Here is a 14,543-nt window from a genome sequence, read left to right as displayed (position 1 = left end):
GTTGTGAGTGTGCTGTCTTCATTCAGAGCAGTGTATTGCTGTTAACAGCCCCTGTAGTATTTGGGGGTATGTGGTCTATCTGCCCGTGCCCTCATTGTGAGTGTCTCTGATGTGATTGGTGTTCAAGATGGCGCTGGCATGAGAAAAGACGTTAAAATGAGCAAAACTGGAAAAGCGCGCCAACACGGTGTTCAATACACGCAGGAAAATAAGAGTGTGCCAACAGACAGGTTCTGCACATGTGCAGTCCGTAGGAGTTCCTGTAAAAGAGGAAAAGGCTTTCATAGGAATATTATTTCATTTTTGGGCGTTCCTTGTAGGTGAAATTCTCATCTGACAGCCCCTGGTCTTTTTTTACACTGCTCATGAATGATCAGTAAGAGCTGTGCGCTGAACATTGCTGCTGCGCTGCAGTGTCATCATTTCAAAGATTCTTCAAGAGCTCCAACAAAATAGAATGCCTTAATGCAAAAAATAAATAAATAAATAAATACATAAAGCCAGGATTAAATGCTGGATTTTGTTGATCTTTAAAAGACCTGACAATCAACCAGCCTGTCCGTAACCCCCCGTGGCTCTCCAGAAACATGCGAAGTGTGACCACTTCCACTATAGTACATAAGAATATTGCCCAACAAGAGGCCAGGTTCCTAGTAACTGATTGATCTCAAAACTTTGCAGAGCTGGGTCGTAAAGAATTCCAGTGATTCTGTGTTCAGAGTACGACTAGATAGCCCGTTTCATCCCCTCACCACTCTGAAGAAGAGTTTCCTGTCCTAAGTGTGGTACTGGTGTCTCTGCTGATCTTATTGGTTCACTTTTGAGAAGATTTCATCCACAGCGGGGACAGGAAACACCTAGAACAGGAGGCTGTGATTGACGATCATCATGCTGTCACCACTCACTTTGAACAAGTGAAATGTTTGATTTTGAGACACTGTTGGGGGGACTACAGCCAACAGTCTTTAGATTATTGGGTCAAATTTCACAAGCTTGAATTAGTTTAAAAAAAAAAAAAAAGTATCAAATATCTGAAACAGGCTGAAGAATTCCTTAGTTTTGTAATAAAAATCAAAGACACTGATCTCTACTGCTGCCCTGATTCTTATGAAGTGTGTAGGGGAGGAGCATCGAGTGCTCTGGGGAACCCTGAAAAACAAACTGCATGCACAGCATCTCCTTAGAAAAGTGTGATAAAGCATAGCAAAAAACAAGCTGTGGTAAACCAACCCTTATAAAACTTCCTCACAGTGAAAGCATGCAAAGTGTGATCAGGCATAGGTAGTCATTGCAAAACACAGAGCTATGGCAAAGCATGTTAAAAAAAAAAACAGTAAATTATCCATAAAGGAAAGCTGATAGCCACGGAGTGTATCAACAGCATGTGCAGAAGAGTGTAGAATAAGAAATATTTACTCACAGTTTGATAACCTTGGGAAAAGCACCACGATAAACTTAGCATAATATATATATATACAAATCGCGGAAAAAACAAGGATCGTACCATAGAAAAAGTTTCATTTACTTCAAGTAAACAGCTGACTGAATAAGTAGCAAAGACATTTTTACAGAGAAAGAAGAGACACGCTTCTGCCAATGTAAACACATCATCACTGTATTTATATCCTCTGCACTCGCGTGTACTAAAGCCTGGCTTGTCTAGTCTTACAAAACCCAACAGGAGTCTGGAGTGACTGAGCCACACAGGATCAAGAGACGCACGGCACATTCACCGCTAAGGAATGCTATTGGGTTTTTAACAGATCTCATTCTGCAATCTGGAATTCGCTCAGTCCCTCCATATCTACTACACTCTCAATAGTGCTGAATTGAGAAACACTAAAATGAAGAATATATATATATATATATATATTCCATATATATGCTGCCCTTTTTTGATTGAAGTGTTCTAGTTTGAAAAGCAACCCTTAATCGCAGAAATACTGCAAATGCACACTCCTCCAATCTCTTAGAACCCCAGTGTGAATCTCTCAAGCAAAAAAACACTGAATCATTTGCTCAAACCAACCCTTAGTCATAACTACCCCATTCTCTTGAAAGCATCTCAGAAACAGCAATCTTCTGTTGCAAAACACAGAGCTTAACGAAGCTCTCTGTCCAAATCATGTTATCTACAGACTCTCTTTGTTCCAATCTTAAAAAACAGCATCTCTCTGTTCCAATTCTCCATAAACAGAAATCTCTCTGCTGATATCCACGTCACCTCGGCTGATTAAAGCATGTTGCAGAGCCCTCGATCTGAGGATTTAGACTCATGTAACCCTAAACACACTCATACCTGCAAGGATCGTACCATAGAAAAAGTTTCATTTACTTCAAGTAAACAGCTGACTGAATAAGTAGCAAAGACATTTTTACAGAGAAAGAAGAGACACGCTTCTGCCAATGTAAACACATCATCACTGTATTTATATCCTCTGCACTCGCGTGTACTAAAGCCTGGCTTGTCTAGTCTTACAAAACCCAACAGGAGTCTGGAGTGACTGAGCCACACAGGATCAAGAGACGCACGGCACATTCACCGCTAAGGAATGCTATTGGGTTTTTAACAGATCTCATTCTGCAATCTGGAATTCGCTCAGTCCCTCCATATCTACTACACTCTCAATAGTGCTGAATTGAGAAACACTAAAATGAACTCCAATGGCAAACGTTTCCACTAGGGGGGGGGTTGAAAACTGTCCTGATAACTGTTAGCCGCAGATCTGCTCTAATCCAGCCTGGAGAGCACAGTTCTGATAGCAGATCTCTACAGAGAGCAGGTTTATTTTCAAACACAGGGAGTTTGGGACAGAAGATTGATTTACAGCATCAAGTAACCAGATCTGATTTCAATATTTCTGCAATGACACTGAAAAACACAAACACACAGACACACAAAAGACATAATGAGAGACACTGAAACACACACTGACTCACAGACAGACAGAGACACTGAAACACACACACCTTGGCGTAGCCATGATTTAGTTTCTGGGATGGATGGAGTTTTTTTGGATGAAGGTTTTCATTCCGAGGGTGGGGGGTTGGGGGGTTGTGCTGGTGATGGATTGAGATTTTTCCACATGGTTGATATTTCTTACTGTCCAATGTAGTTAAATACTTAATTTCAGGGGAGAGATTCAAACCCCTAAAACTAGCCCCTAGCTATGCCACTGGCGCACACACACAGACTCACTGACAGACACTAAAACACATATCTGCAGATAGACACATAGACAGACACTGACTCACACACACAGACATGTGCACACAGGGTGTAATGAGCAGGGTGCAAGTTGCAGACTTCCTGGGTTAAATGTACTTTTTTTCCCCCCAATAGAGAGAAAGGAAACACCATGAACCTTCATTGAGTTGTATTTCACTCATGAGTAGGGTCATTTCAAAAACTTACAATTAGGATCTCACTATTACTGTTTTGACATGAAACCAACACAGTCATTAAGCTGGACCACAAGCTGTTGTCAACTGGACCTTTTGCAAGGGCTGTTTACCAAAACTGTAGCGAGTCATGTCAAAGAATTGGAATGCCAATGAAAGTGACTGGCACACAGAGAGAGAGAGCGAGCTGCAATTATATAGAGAACAAACCACCTGGAGTGAATTACAAGATTAGAATTGTATCAAAGGGTTCTAGTGACACCAAAAGAAACAAAATTCACCAAAACCCCAACATGCAATTATAACCTGAAGTAATCTACTTCAGCCCCATGTGTTATTTTTATAGAGTATGGATCCCATGACTTTAAACATTTATATCAAAAGGCAGTTGCATTCTTGGATTACTTGCACTGGAGTAGAGCTGTACCTCTTCAGCAGCTTGTGAGTTATTCAGCTTCTCATAGGAACTGCATGACACTGAACGGTCATGGGGTAAACTCCACTGTGATGGAAACTAATAGCAGTGAATGCAAGCTGTCGTGGATTTTTCAATTCTTACCATGTCACAGTTCTAACTAATCCAGTTTTAGTAAGTCTGCAATAAGAGCCCCTACATGATTAAAAAGAGGGAGGTCTTGCACATGTTTGAAAGCTCCTCAAGGAGATTGTATCTGTAGGGCTGGGACTCTGAAATCCATCGTTTCCTCTTCCCTCCAGGAATACATTTAGGGCTCATGCTGGGGTAGATTTCACAATGCTGGAGAAACCACCCCATCATTTTGATCAAAAGGGTTAGGTCTGAAAACTACTTCATGGCAACTGAATTCTAGCCAAGACTTCCATTTCTTCCTCCCCTCCAGGAATATTCAAGTTTGAGAATTTCAAAACACTATTAGGGCAACTTCTCCAAGGATCATGCTGTATTAACAATTAATTATCAAGATGCAGTGCAAGTTAACAACTAACTTGCAGAGCACATGGAAATACACTTGCAGTGGAACCTGATGCAATAAATGCAATTCTATGGTAGGGAATGTTCAAGCTGCAAGATCTGGATTAAACACTTGAGGGACCCTGAAGTACCCCCACCTTGTGGAAACCCTTAACAGACCACTCAGGCTTACTGCTGAACAAGGTTCAAACTTTACATTTTAATAGCAAGCCTCATGGTGTAATAGATTGAGAGTTATTGAACAGGACATTCAAATGTTAGACTGTCTTGGCTATGCCTCCAGTCTAGCAGTCCAACCCACCCTTACCAGGTTACCTTTCAGGCATTACTAAACAAAGCCATGCAAGACAGACAGTTCACATTCAAGTCTTTATTAAACTAGAAGCTTAACATCTCATAGCTTTAACAGCAAAAACTACAACAGCAAGTAGAAGGACTCCAACTGCAACTCCCAAGACTGGAATTGAGGGGGCCAGAGGTGTGTTCTCTGAAAAGATAATGCAAGATGAGAATTAGGACCCTGAGGGAGCCACACAGGAGGAGTAGAGATACAACTGTTGGGTAGATACAGCATAGAGCTAGCCACACTACAAGGGTTGTGTAAAAGCAAGGCTATTGGTCAGCAGGGTAAGGATTAGATTCTGTAGAGTGCCTGGGATGAGCATCAGTCTAGAACAGGAGCAGTTTGGAAACTGCAGTCCCTGCAGCTGCCATATTGGCTCCAGGTTTCATTTAGTGGAATCCATGATGCTTGCCATACAAGAACCACAATACCTACCCAACCTTCTCCATCCCCACAGAAAGGAATTCCATGATGGGACAGGCAGGGCACTAATGTCTTCATGCTGAACTCACCTGCTGCTTTGACACCGTCAATACCCCCCTCTGGTGCAATTTGAACCGGTCCAGCAGAAACGTAGCCTTTGACAGAGTCTGCCGGCTCAGCACTGCGGGCTGGAAGACAAACCCTAAAGTGTTAGAGCCAAGGAGCAATTCAGAGTTTATATAGAAGATATAATGTGCATCCTATCAGCACTGCAGGAGAGGCCAGATACACCCTGCCTACCCGATCTCCTCTCTCCAGTGACGCAGGTCTTATTGCAGGCACCCTCCTTCTCAGAATCACAAGCCACAGCTAGACAATGCAAATACACCTGCAAAACATGAAAGACAGCTAGACAGTTGACGTACCCTGGTTCAGTAAAATACACAAGCCCTTCAGCCAGCCTAACAGTGAGCACAACTACCCACTTCTGGTCCTGGAGGTACTCCACTCCTGTTTAATAGGGAGTGGCTTTAGGGTCTGGACTGGGGTTTAAACTAGTAGGAATATGGTTCAAACAGCAAGTTTCCCCATACCTAGAGTAGAGAAACCTGCCTGAGGCAGGAGGGTGAGAATGCAGAGCAAAAGGCTCAGGTTGAGCTCACAGAATGCTACCAACCTGTTTCCAGAGGGCTTGGCCTCCAGCAGGCTGAGCCTGGACCTCAAGCCTCTTCAGGTGGTGGGGGCTCTTGGTGAGAGCACTGGTTGACACTGGGTGGAACCGGGTCTTGTAGGAGTCACCACTGGCCAGGCATCTGAAGAAAGAGACATTTATGGGAACACTGGGTGTCAAGGCATAGAGCTTGAACACTGAAGCGCACGTACTCATTTTATAAAGTCATGCATCATAGCAGGATAGTTAAAGGCTAGGAAGCTGTCTGAAGTTTGACACATGCAGTTCCCACCAGATTTCGATTGCCATGGGTGTGTACCATATGGCAATTAATCCGGATCAAGTCAAACTCTGGAAACCAAGAGCCTTTGATACTGAAAAGGTGGCCACAGGCAGAGATGCCTTTCAATCAGGATAAGGAATTCTGTACATTTAGGCACAAGCTATGCTGCCATGATATTCCTTCTGGTCTACAGTAATGTACCAGTCAACCCACTTCCTCCTTAGCTCCCCCACCTGTCAGTGACCAGGTCCCATTGAGGGCTGGCATCCAGTTCAGGGCTCTCAGTGGCCCAGCAGTCCTGCAGAATGAGCTGGTCGGCCAGGTTCTGGGGGTGCAGGAGCTCAACCTCTAGGAACAGTGGCTCCAGCATAGACTGGGACACAGGGAACGCAGAGTAGAACTGGGAGTAGGACACATCTGGAGGGAAGAAGACAGGTTGAGGGGCCTCCCAACACTGCCATGGTTGTAAAGCTCTTTGCATGTAGACCAACCATTCCTGCTGGTTTAGGGACAACTATGGTTTGGGCAGAGGGGGACTCTGCAATTGCAGGTTTTGGACTATTGAAGCCACAGAGTAGCTATACTGTATCAGCACAAATAAGCAAGGTGGTCTGAAAACTACTGTCAGGACGACTCTGTCCTGGTAATTCAAGCTTCTTGAGAAGGGAAGAGAAAGCAAAAGCACACCATAAAAACGGAACAGCTTCTGCATGTGCAATTTTAGTATCTGGTTACCACGAACAGCCAAGCTTAAGCCTTGCATGCAACAGAGACTCATGGGAGTTTAGAATGAAGACTACAGAACACAAATCTGGCCAGGGAAGTTGCAGTTCACCAATACCGACCTCTTGCTATACGGGCCTTCAGATTCAGGACATCTCTCAATGGCCTGCTGCCTGTGAAACACACAGAATTGGCGTCAGTAGCAGGTTGATACTGCAGGGCAGGAGAAAGAGCTGACCAATAGCATGCCAGGACTGGGCAAGCTAACCCAGGCACTAGAAGAGCCATACCTCCATCCCCTTGGCTGTAAGGATAGAACTGCAGGGATCCTAACCCTTTGACAGAGTAGGGGGCAGGGGCAGCCTTCCTTTCAGCTACCAGCTCCAACGTGTCATTGAGGGGGTAGCGGCAACGAACGGTCAGCCTAGGAGAAAGTGGTACCAGAGCCACTGATTCTGTGCAGTATTTGATAAGACAGTCCAGGTCTTTAAATGCAGTGGAGTAGAGTTATGTACACAATTTATCATTTAAATAGTTCATGCAGAGAGACGCCTTACAGCAAGTGAACTACTGGCAATAGAAGGCCATTTTTAGAGTGGTATTATAGAGCTTGCCCCAAGTTGGCAGCTACTGTCAGTACACCTCAGTTCTGTGCTCTAGCCCTCAGAGGGGGAGGATTTCTAGTTGTTCCCTTCATGCATGTAGCAGTGCCCATGCTCAAAGTACAATTGCTGTACTGGTCGCTTGCCTACAGTGGAGGGACTCCTCCTGCTCACCTGTATTCAGAGTCCCTGGTGATGACTGGAGCATTGGGTGGGAACAGTGCTCTGGTATACACCACCTCATTCTCATAGATCAGGTAGTTGCCCACAATCTGAAGACACAGGAGGCAGAACAGCATGCCATTAATACAAAGCAGACCTCCCTCCACAATACTAGAAACAACCGAACGCCACCCCCACCCTGCAAATCTAAACACGACCCACCACACAGGAAGGAATCTTGCAGTAGTGTTTTCTAGGGCACAGATGCCAGGCTAGTTACAGATATGATCAAACACTTGTAGGGATGGTTATATTGGCCCAGGCTTTGCTTTTAGTATGGTGTAGGAGGGACTATTGCATTGATCTACAGCACCTGGCTCCTAGTCCCACAGGTGTTCACACTGAACGTGAAGAGAGCCCTGGTCGAGTCAGACTCTTTGGGTTTGCAGGTCTTGTCCAGCAGGGTTGTCTTACTGGGTTCCACTACTGGTATGGGCTCCATAGTCACAGCCACCACTGTCATCACACCACCAGGCATGCACACTGAACAGAGTGGAATTAAAACAAAGCATTCAAATGAGAACTTGCTGCACAAGCCAGTTGGAGATTTCCACATCAATCCTGCACCAAGGGGTCTCCAGATTATTGGGGTCTCGAGGTTAAGTAGTCTATTGCAAGATGTGGCCAGGCCTTGGATCTGGATAGCAACAGGTTTAATAGCAGTCCAGAGGGGAACTGGCATCAGCTAGAAGATGGTCTGCACACCATTGAGAAGTTGGGCAAACTACAATAAAACTGCAAGCAAAATGATCATTGAAATATTCTCTGCAGCTAAAGTGTTAGGAGGTAGCTTCTAGTCACAGGTATACAAGAAATGAGGCGCAGTGCACCAAGACAAAGTCAAGCCCACGTTGTGGAGTGTCTTACTCAGCAGCTGCTTGCTAGGAAATTGACAGCGCTGTACCAATGACAGCACTGCCTCTAGTGTCCCAACAGTCCTGAAGGTCAGTTCTACACGAACAAAGAGGCCTCGGAGAGAGATATCCTGGAAAGAGGAGACAAGGGACACACTGAGGCAAAGACCTAGAGCTCATTATGGGTTGAACTGGGCACCAAGTAGTGGAAAAACCTTGCGCTCTCCCAGGTGGTAGCGCCATATCCAACCAAAAGCAAGCCTAGTCATGCTGTGACAAGCTTCCAATTCAACAAGGTGTTCATTTGCTAAATTAGGAGCTAGCATCTCTACCCCTAAATAAGAGAGGTCTTGAGCCAGAATAGAACTAATGCTGCAACACCCAGCTCAGCCACAAGCAGTCCTTGCTAGGGAGGATTAGTGTCTCCCCAGATGCTCACCTCATAGATGCAGCCAACACTGAAGAGTGGCACCTCCAGAATAAACTTGGTCTGGTTGGTGACTACGTAGCCTCGGTGAGCAGCCAGCTCTGAGGTTAGCTGGTGCTTCCCAACGTACATGACCCAGAGGTAGTCCATGTTCCCGCGGCTCACATCAAATACTATGCTGTTATCAGTACAAAAGCCATTGACATCAGGAAGTACTGGGGAGGAAGTGGAAAGCATTAAGGAGATGCCAAAGAAACACACCACACCTTCAGATGTCAACAGTCCAGTCTTTAGCCATGTGCTGGCAGTCACCTTGCCTGGGTATCAGTGCAAGACGACAATTGCTCTCAAAGAGAACGCCAGTAGGGGTGCATATTAGGTGCATGCACAAAATGATCCCAGGACAAGGGTGCTAGCTTGCAGTAGTTTAGGAAGGGTTACAAATGCTTGTAGAAAGTGTGTACAGGCCATCAACCAGGGAATTGGTATCCCCCTCATGGGCATGCAAATAGTTCAGTGATCCTTTGGTTGGGAGGCTTGTGCAGGTCTAGGCAGTCACCCCAGTGTTCAGAGACACTTCTGCCCCAATACTCACCCACATCCTTAACCTGACACACAATGGTTGCTGGGAAGAAATAAGGCTCATTCTCAGGAACGATGTTCAAGGTGTAATTAATATTCAAGGTGAACTCCCGGACCCCATCGCCAATGTACTGCCAGAGAAGAGCAATAGTAAGCAGCTGTACTGGGTGTTCATGCACTACTCTAGAATTACAGCGCCACACAATATCTGGGGCCACATTACCAATAGCCATTACTAGAATGAGGCACATGGTCTATGGTGCAAGAGTAAAGCCTGTAAGAAATGTTTCAGCTAGCACCCTGTGCAGTGTATGCGTTGGCTTTGAGGATTATAGTGACAGACATCCTTAAGGTCACTCAGCTCAGGGCCCCAAGCTTTGGTTTCTATGGATGTTCAGGCATGCTTTCATCCCCACCTTCTGTGGGATGAGTGGGTGGGTGAAGGGGACCTTCAGGACAATAGACTTGGTGCCATTGGGGTGCTGGACCTCAGTGACCACAATGCCTTGGTTGATTGCCTCAGGAAGGGTCAGAGGAACCCCATTGATAGTCAGGTTCTTCAGCTCAACATCAGGGTTGAAGACACCAAGGGTCACTGTGAAGACCTTTTCTTCTGGGATGGTATCTAGGAAAGCAGGCATGAAGGTGTTAGCATTGCACATTTATAGCCAAGTCTAGCATTTAAGTCCATGACACCCCTTCCAAGAGGCGCATTGGTTTTAGGCTGCATTATTAAAAAGGCACCCAAATCAGGGCTATGAAGGTCCATGCTGGTACTCACTGTTGATGACAAAGGGGGTTTCAGCAATAAAGGGGGTGCGGACTGGCTTGAAGGAGCGGTGCTGGGTCACTTCCCACTGCTCATCTGCCCACTGGTGCTCAAGGTACAGGTCAATGGCATACACCCGGTTGTACTGGTTATTTATGACATGACTCTACAGAGACAGAATGGTGTGATCACTAGCGTACAGCCAGGGTTCAACTCAATTATTCAGGTTTAAGGAAGTCTGCCAATACAGTATGCATGTTACAGCTCCCCACATATGCATGAACATTAGTATTGACTCCAGGTCAGCCAACATATCCTACTATGTTCCAGATGACCAAGAGGCACGTGTAGGCAACTGTCAAAGCTGCTGATCTAGAGAAGCACCAAGGACAGTCCATCTAAGCATATACAGAGTCAGACCTGGTCACCTACATGAAGTCAAAAACAAATTCTGTGCTTCCAGCAGCAGTTCTGTTACATCTGCATGCCAAGCAGAAATTCTCTTTGTAGCAGACTGCAAGACAGACTACAAAGTGGACACAACATCTATCATGAACCTGTCTGCTTGTCAGTTAGCAAATTCTAGCCAGCCTCTCCCCCATGTAAAATTCTAGGTTACCTTCAGGTAGCCACCCTCTGCACCATAAGGAATGGAGATTTGTACAAAGGTCTCATTGACGTTAAGGTTATAATTCCTTCTTTGGATAGTGGCGAGGTCAAGCAGCTTCCCATCCACGCCCATGGAGATATCCTTGTCCTGGAACTGGTCAATATGCAGGACCAGTGGAGAGAGCACCCTGGGGGAAACCCAGGCCAAGTTCATCCCATCAAAAGTGCCATTATCTAGGAGTAGCAAGGAATCCGTTACTACATCAACTTTATATCCATTAGGGGTATAAAACAGGCAGCAAACACTGTAGACATTGCTCCACCCATTCAGTCAGCTGGTAAGATTGTGGTGTCCAAGCATGCACACGTTACTTCCAAGTCAAGTTTCAAAGAATAAAAAGATGGCTGCAGTAGTTCCATTGCCTAGTTAAAGCACAATACAATGACAGTAGTTCCATATAGCCTCTGGCACATACAATATGTACCATTGCTAAGAACCAAGCTTTAGATGATCTTACTCTTGGTACAGGCAGCAGAAGTGTCCACTAACAGCACCATCCACCTCTGCTTGTAGAAGACAGTTGCTTGGATTGCTTCCACCTGGATTCCATTAACCTAGAAGAACAAGGAAGACACTGGGAACTCAGGCACAGAATGAGGAGGGGGGACCCAAGTCTACATGAACACTGATGGAACAATACAGAACTTGTGCCCAAGTGGCAACTGTCTGGACATCTACCTACATAAACTGCTACTAAAACATGCAACTGGATATTTTAGAAAAGACAGTGAGACGTCCCAACACGCCTCAAACCAGGACTACATTTCCATTGGTTTCAGGAAAGTACGAGATGTCAGAGTGCAGTTTTTGTAGCGGTCTCACCATTAGCATCTCAGATTCAGGCATGTTAAATGGGGAGCGGAAGAGGATTCTAGTGGAGGTGGAGTTGATCCTGTAGCCCAGAGACTGGGCCATGAAGGCATCCATGGATTTTGCCGGCTGGCCAGTCTTGTGGAACACAACCTTCCAAACTGACATTAATGCTTCCAGGGCCTGGAACACAGGGGAAGCCAGTCAGAATTGAGGCGCTAGCCTTTTGGTTTCAGAAGACACCAAAACACAGCAGCTTTACTTACTGCAGGGACAGCAGCTGGCCAGTCTTCAGTATCCAGTCCTTCGTGGGCAATCTCTGGTACATTTCTCCTGACAGATATCTAAGAGGACAGCATGTTCGAAAGGTTAGCTGAAGGCAGAGAAGGCATACATCCCTGTAGTTCTGCAGACCATCCCTGAGCTAAACCCGGTAGAAGTTGAGATTCTCTTTCATCATAAGGTGATAATGCTGCACAAGCATTTAGGTTCATACCTTCAAAAGAGTTTAAAAGACGATTTCAATGCCAGTCACTCTTGACAAGAGGGCTAAATAGCAAGAACTGCTCAGGATTAACCCTGTTTGAGGTCCAGAGATATGAAGCCACAGCCAGTTACAATCCAAGCTATGCAGTGTGTGCAAAATACTCTGCAGTAGCAAATTCTGCATATTAACTAGACAGCGACAAATCTAGCGATTGTTGCCACTCGCACCCCTATTAGTCAATGCACTGTGGCTGGATTTTAACAGCCATGTAAAGCTATCTAGGATAATTGATAAATGGTAGAGGCATTATAGCATTTTAGGGCAATAAAATATCTAGCTAGTGGGGCCACAGCTCAAACCCAGGCCTGGAGAAAAGGTCTTGCCTCCATGTAGTTCTCCTCGCAGACGATTTCGCGGGGGTTCCACGGCTTGGTCGTACTGCAGCTCATAGAGAACGGGTAGTAGGTCTCTCTGCCGAACTGGTCGATGCGAGCGAAGCGGAACCTCAAGCCAAACTCTGCGTCATTCTGAGAAAAGAATTGCCGGTCTGAGCTTAGCAGGAGACACTTCTGATTGCAAGAACGGGGGCTTGCGACGAGCGTCACCGCACAGGACTCACCTTGCTGGAGACGTGACATGCAAGGAAAGAAGCGCGGAATATCAGATCACCGAGGATATTAAAGCTGTAGGTAAACCCACAGGACGCTGCGTATCTGTCATCCAGGGAGTGAATGCCGTCGTTAGCTTGAGGGAAAGAGAAAGTGTAGTTTTCTATCATGCAAATAAATACAGCTTACTTCCACTGAACCGCGCTCAGATATTCCTTACCAAGGATGTCAAAGCGGAAGTTTCCTCCAACTAAGAAGCTTCTTCCAGTCTTCATCCAGAAGTGTCGGTCCCGACACTCACTAACAAAGGTTCCTGCGAGCGAAAGGCTTTGTCACCGAATAGAAAACTAGCCTTGTATTATTCACAATACTAACAGAGACAGACGAGAGCAGTTTCTACAAGGTCCTTTTACTGTCGAGCGCAGCGCTCTGCATAATACGGGCAGGTACAGCGCGCTTTGGAGAAGCGAGGCCATGCATCGACAGCTTCACAGTCAAGCCGAAATCTTCCCATTTAAAAAATGAATTACGAAACGCTAGACACCTAAACTGCAATTAGTAAAATCAACACCACTTACCTGGCGGCGCTTGAGCCATCACAGCCAAAGGCAGCAGTACACACATCAACGCAACTCTGAAAAACAGCGAATAAAATGGTTACACGTGGACACCTCCTGTATCCTGCACTAACGCGGCTCCACTCACGAGTTTATCACAGCAACTTCTTTCAAGACAGCGACATTGAAACACAAGCCAGACACATCTGAAACCGCGTAGACTGCACTTGAATTTAAATAGCAAAAACGCATATCTAGCAAATGCTCAAAATATTTCACCAAGAAAAAAAAAAGAAACATACTTTTCTTGAAACACACCAACTTACCCTAAAAGGAGTTTAACATCCATGAGACCCATCCTTCGCAAACAAACCACACGCTGCGTTTCAGCGCTTCACAGTATAGAAAGAATCCGATACTCGCTTGTCAGAGTCGGGCTGTTTCCAGGTATATAAAGCCGCCTGAATCAGCGTGCGCCCGATCGGGACGGGAGCACCTGGGCTTAATAATCAGTTTATTGTAATTATCTTAATTGCTGACAGACAGGAGCGGGTTCCTCATTCGCACGCGCCCGAGGCAGTGCTGTGGAAAGTTGGGCAAATCTTCAGAGAGAGTTTTGGTCCCAACAACGGTATTTAATAACATAAATACACATAATAAAGTACACACCTAATACTACTGTAGAGCTAAATGGAGTGAAACAGACTCTACAATAAACACAGTTATAGGACTCACTGTGTCTGACACATGTTTGCAGTCTTCACTGGCAGGCTGTTGTAGAAGTCTTATCATTTGTACAGTTGCGTGTTAATTGAGTCTGGGTAACTGTACAGGAGACACCGTCATCTCGAAACCAAATCATCTTTTGGGCACCCCTTTAATTTGCTGTTTTACTCGATTGCTGTGTTTTATGTTTTGAAAAGTCTACAAGTAATTGTCGTTAAAATGTAGTGGAATAACAGTGTCTGTGCACACAGCAAGGTATACTAACGCTGTGTTACACTTTGATTACAGTGAGTTCCATTACATGAGAGTAGATGTTGAACTTCATGCTGATTTGAACTCGACTCACGCCAAGATAAGCACCAACTAAGACGTCGCTTTGCGTAAACTAATGTGGTCCATCTGCATCTCTATCCATTTGCGTTGTTTTCCATCT

At 45.3% G+C, this 14,543-nt stretch overlaps 1 protein-coding gene across 1 annotated transcript; it reads right to left on the bottom strand.

Annotated features, from left to right (window-relative positions):
* Positions 1-4,866: 4,866 nt before the first annotated feature.
* On the bottom strand, positions 4,867-13,949 carry LOC121304861. The gene is made up of 23 exons (XM_041236272.1): positions 13,711-13,949; positions 13,406-13,461; positions 13,048-13,140; positions 12,839-12,963; positions 12,603-12,746; positions 11,999-12,076; positions 11,745-11,915; positions 11,380-11,476; positions 10,872-11,095; positions 10,265-10,418; positions 9,900-10,108; positions 9,497-9,614; positions 8,914-9,116; positions 8,488-8,605; positions 7,934-8,103; positions 7,573-7,670; positions 7,087-7,220; positions 6,919-6,969; positions 6,307-6,490; positions 5,797-5,932; positions 5,421-5,508; positions 5,210-5,308; positions 4,867-4,874 (listed from the first exon to the last, which is right to left on the bottom strand). The coding sequence occupies exons 1-23, from the start codon at positions 13,740-13,742 to the stop codon at positions 4,867-4,869; spliced, it is 2,790 nt and encodes a 929-aa protein (XP_041092206.1). The 5' UTR covers positions 13,743-13,949.
* Between the last annotated feature and the right edge of the window lie 594 nt (positions 13,950-14,543).

This window comes from Polyodon spathula, chromosome 40 (genome assembly GCF_017654505.1).
Source record: "Polyodon spathula isolate WHYD16114869_AA chromosome 40, ASM1765450v1, whole genome shotgun sequence".
NCBI classification, from domain to species: Eukaryota; Metazoa; Chordata; class Actinopteri; order Acipenseriformes; family Polyodontidae; genus Polyodon; species Polyodon spathula.
The sequence above is the reverse complement of the archived record's forward strand: the minus strand, read 5'-3'. Positions and strand labels throughout refer to the sequence as shown.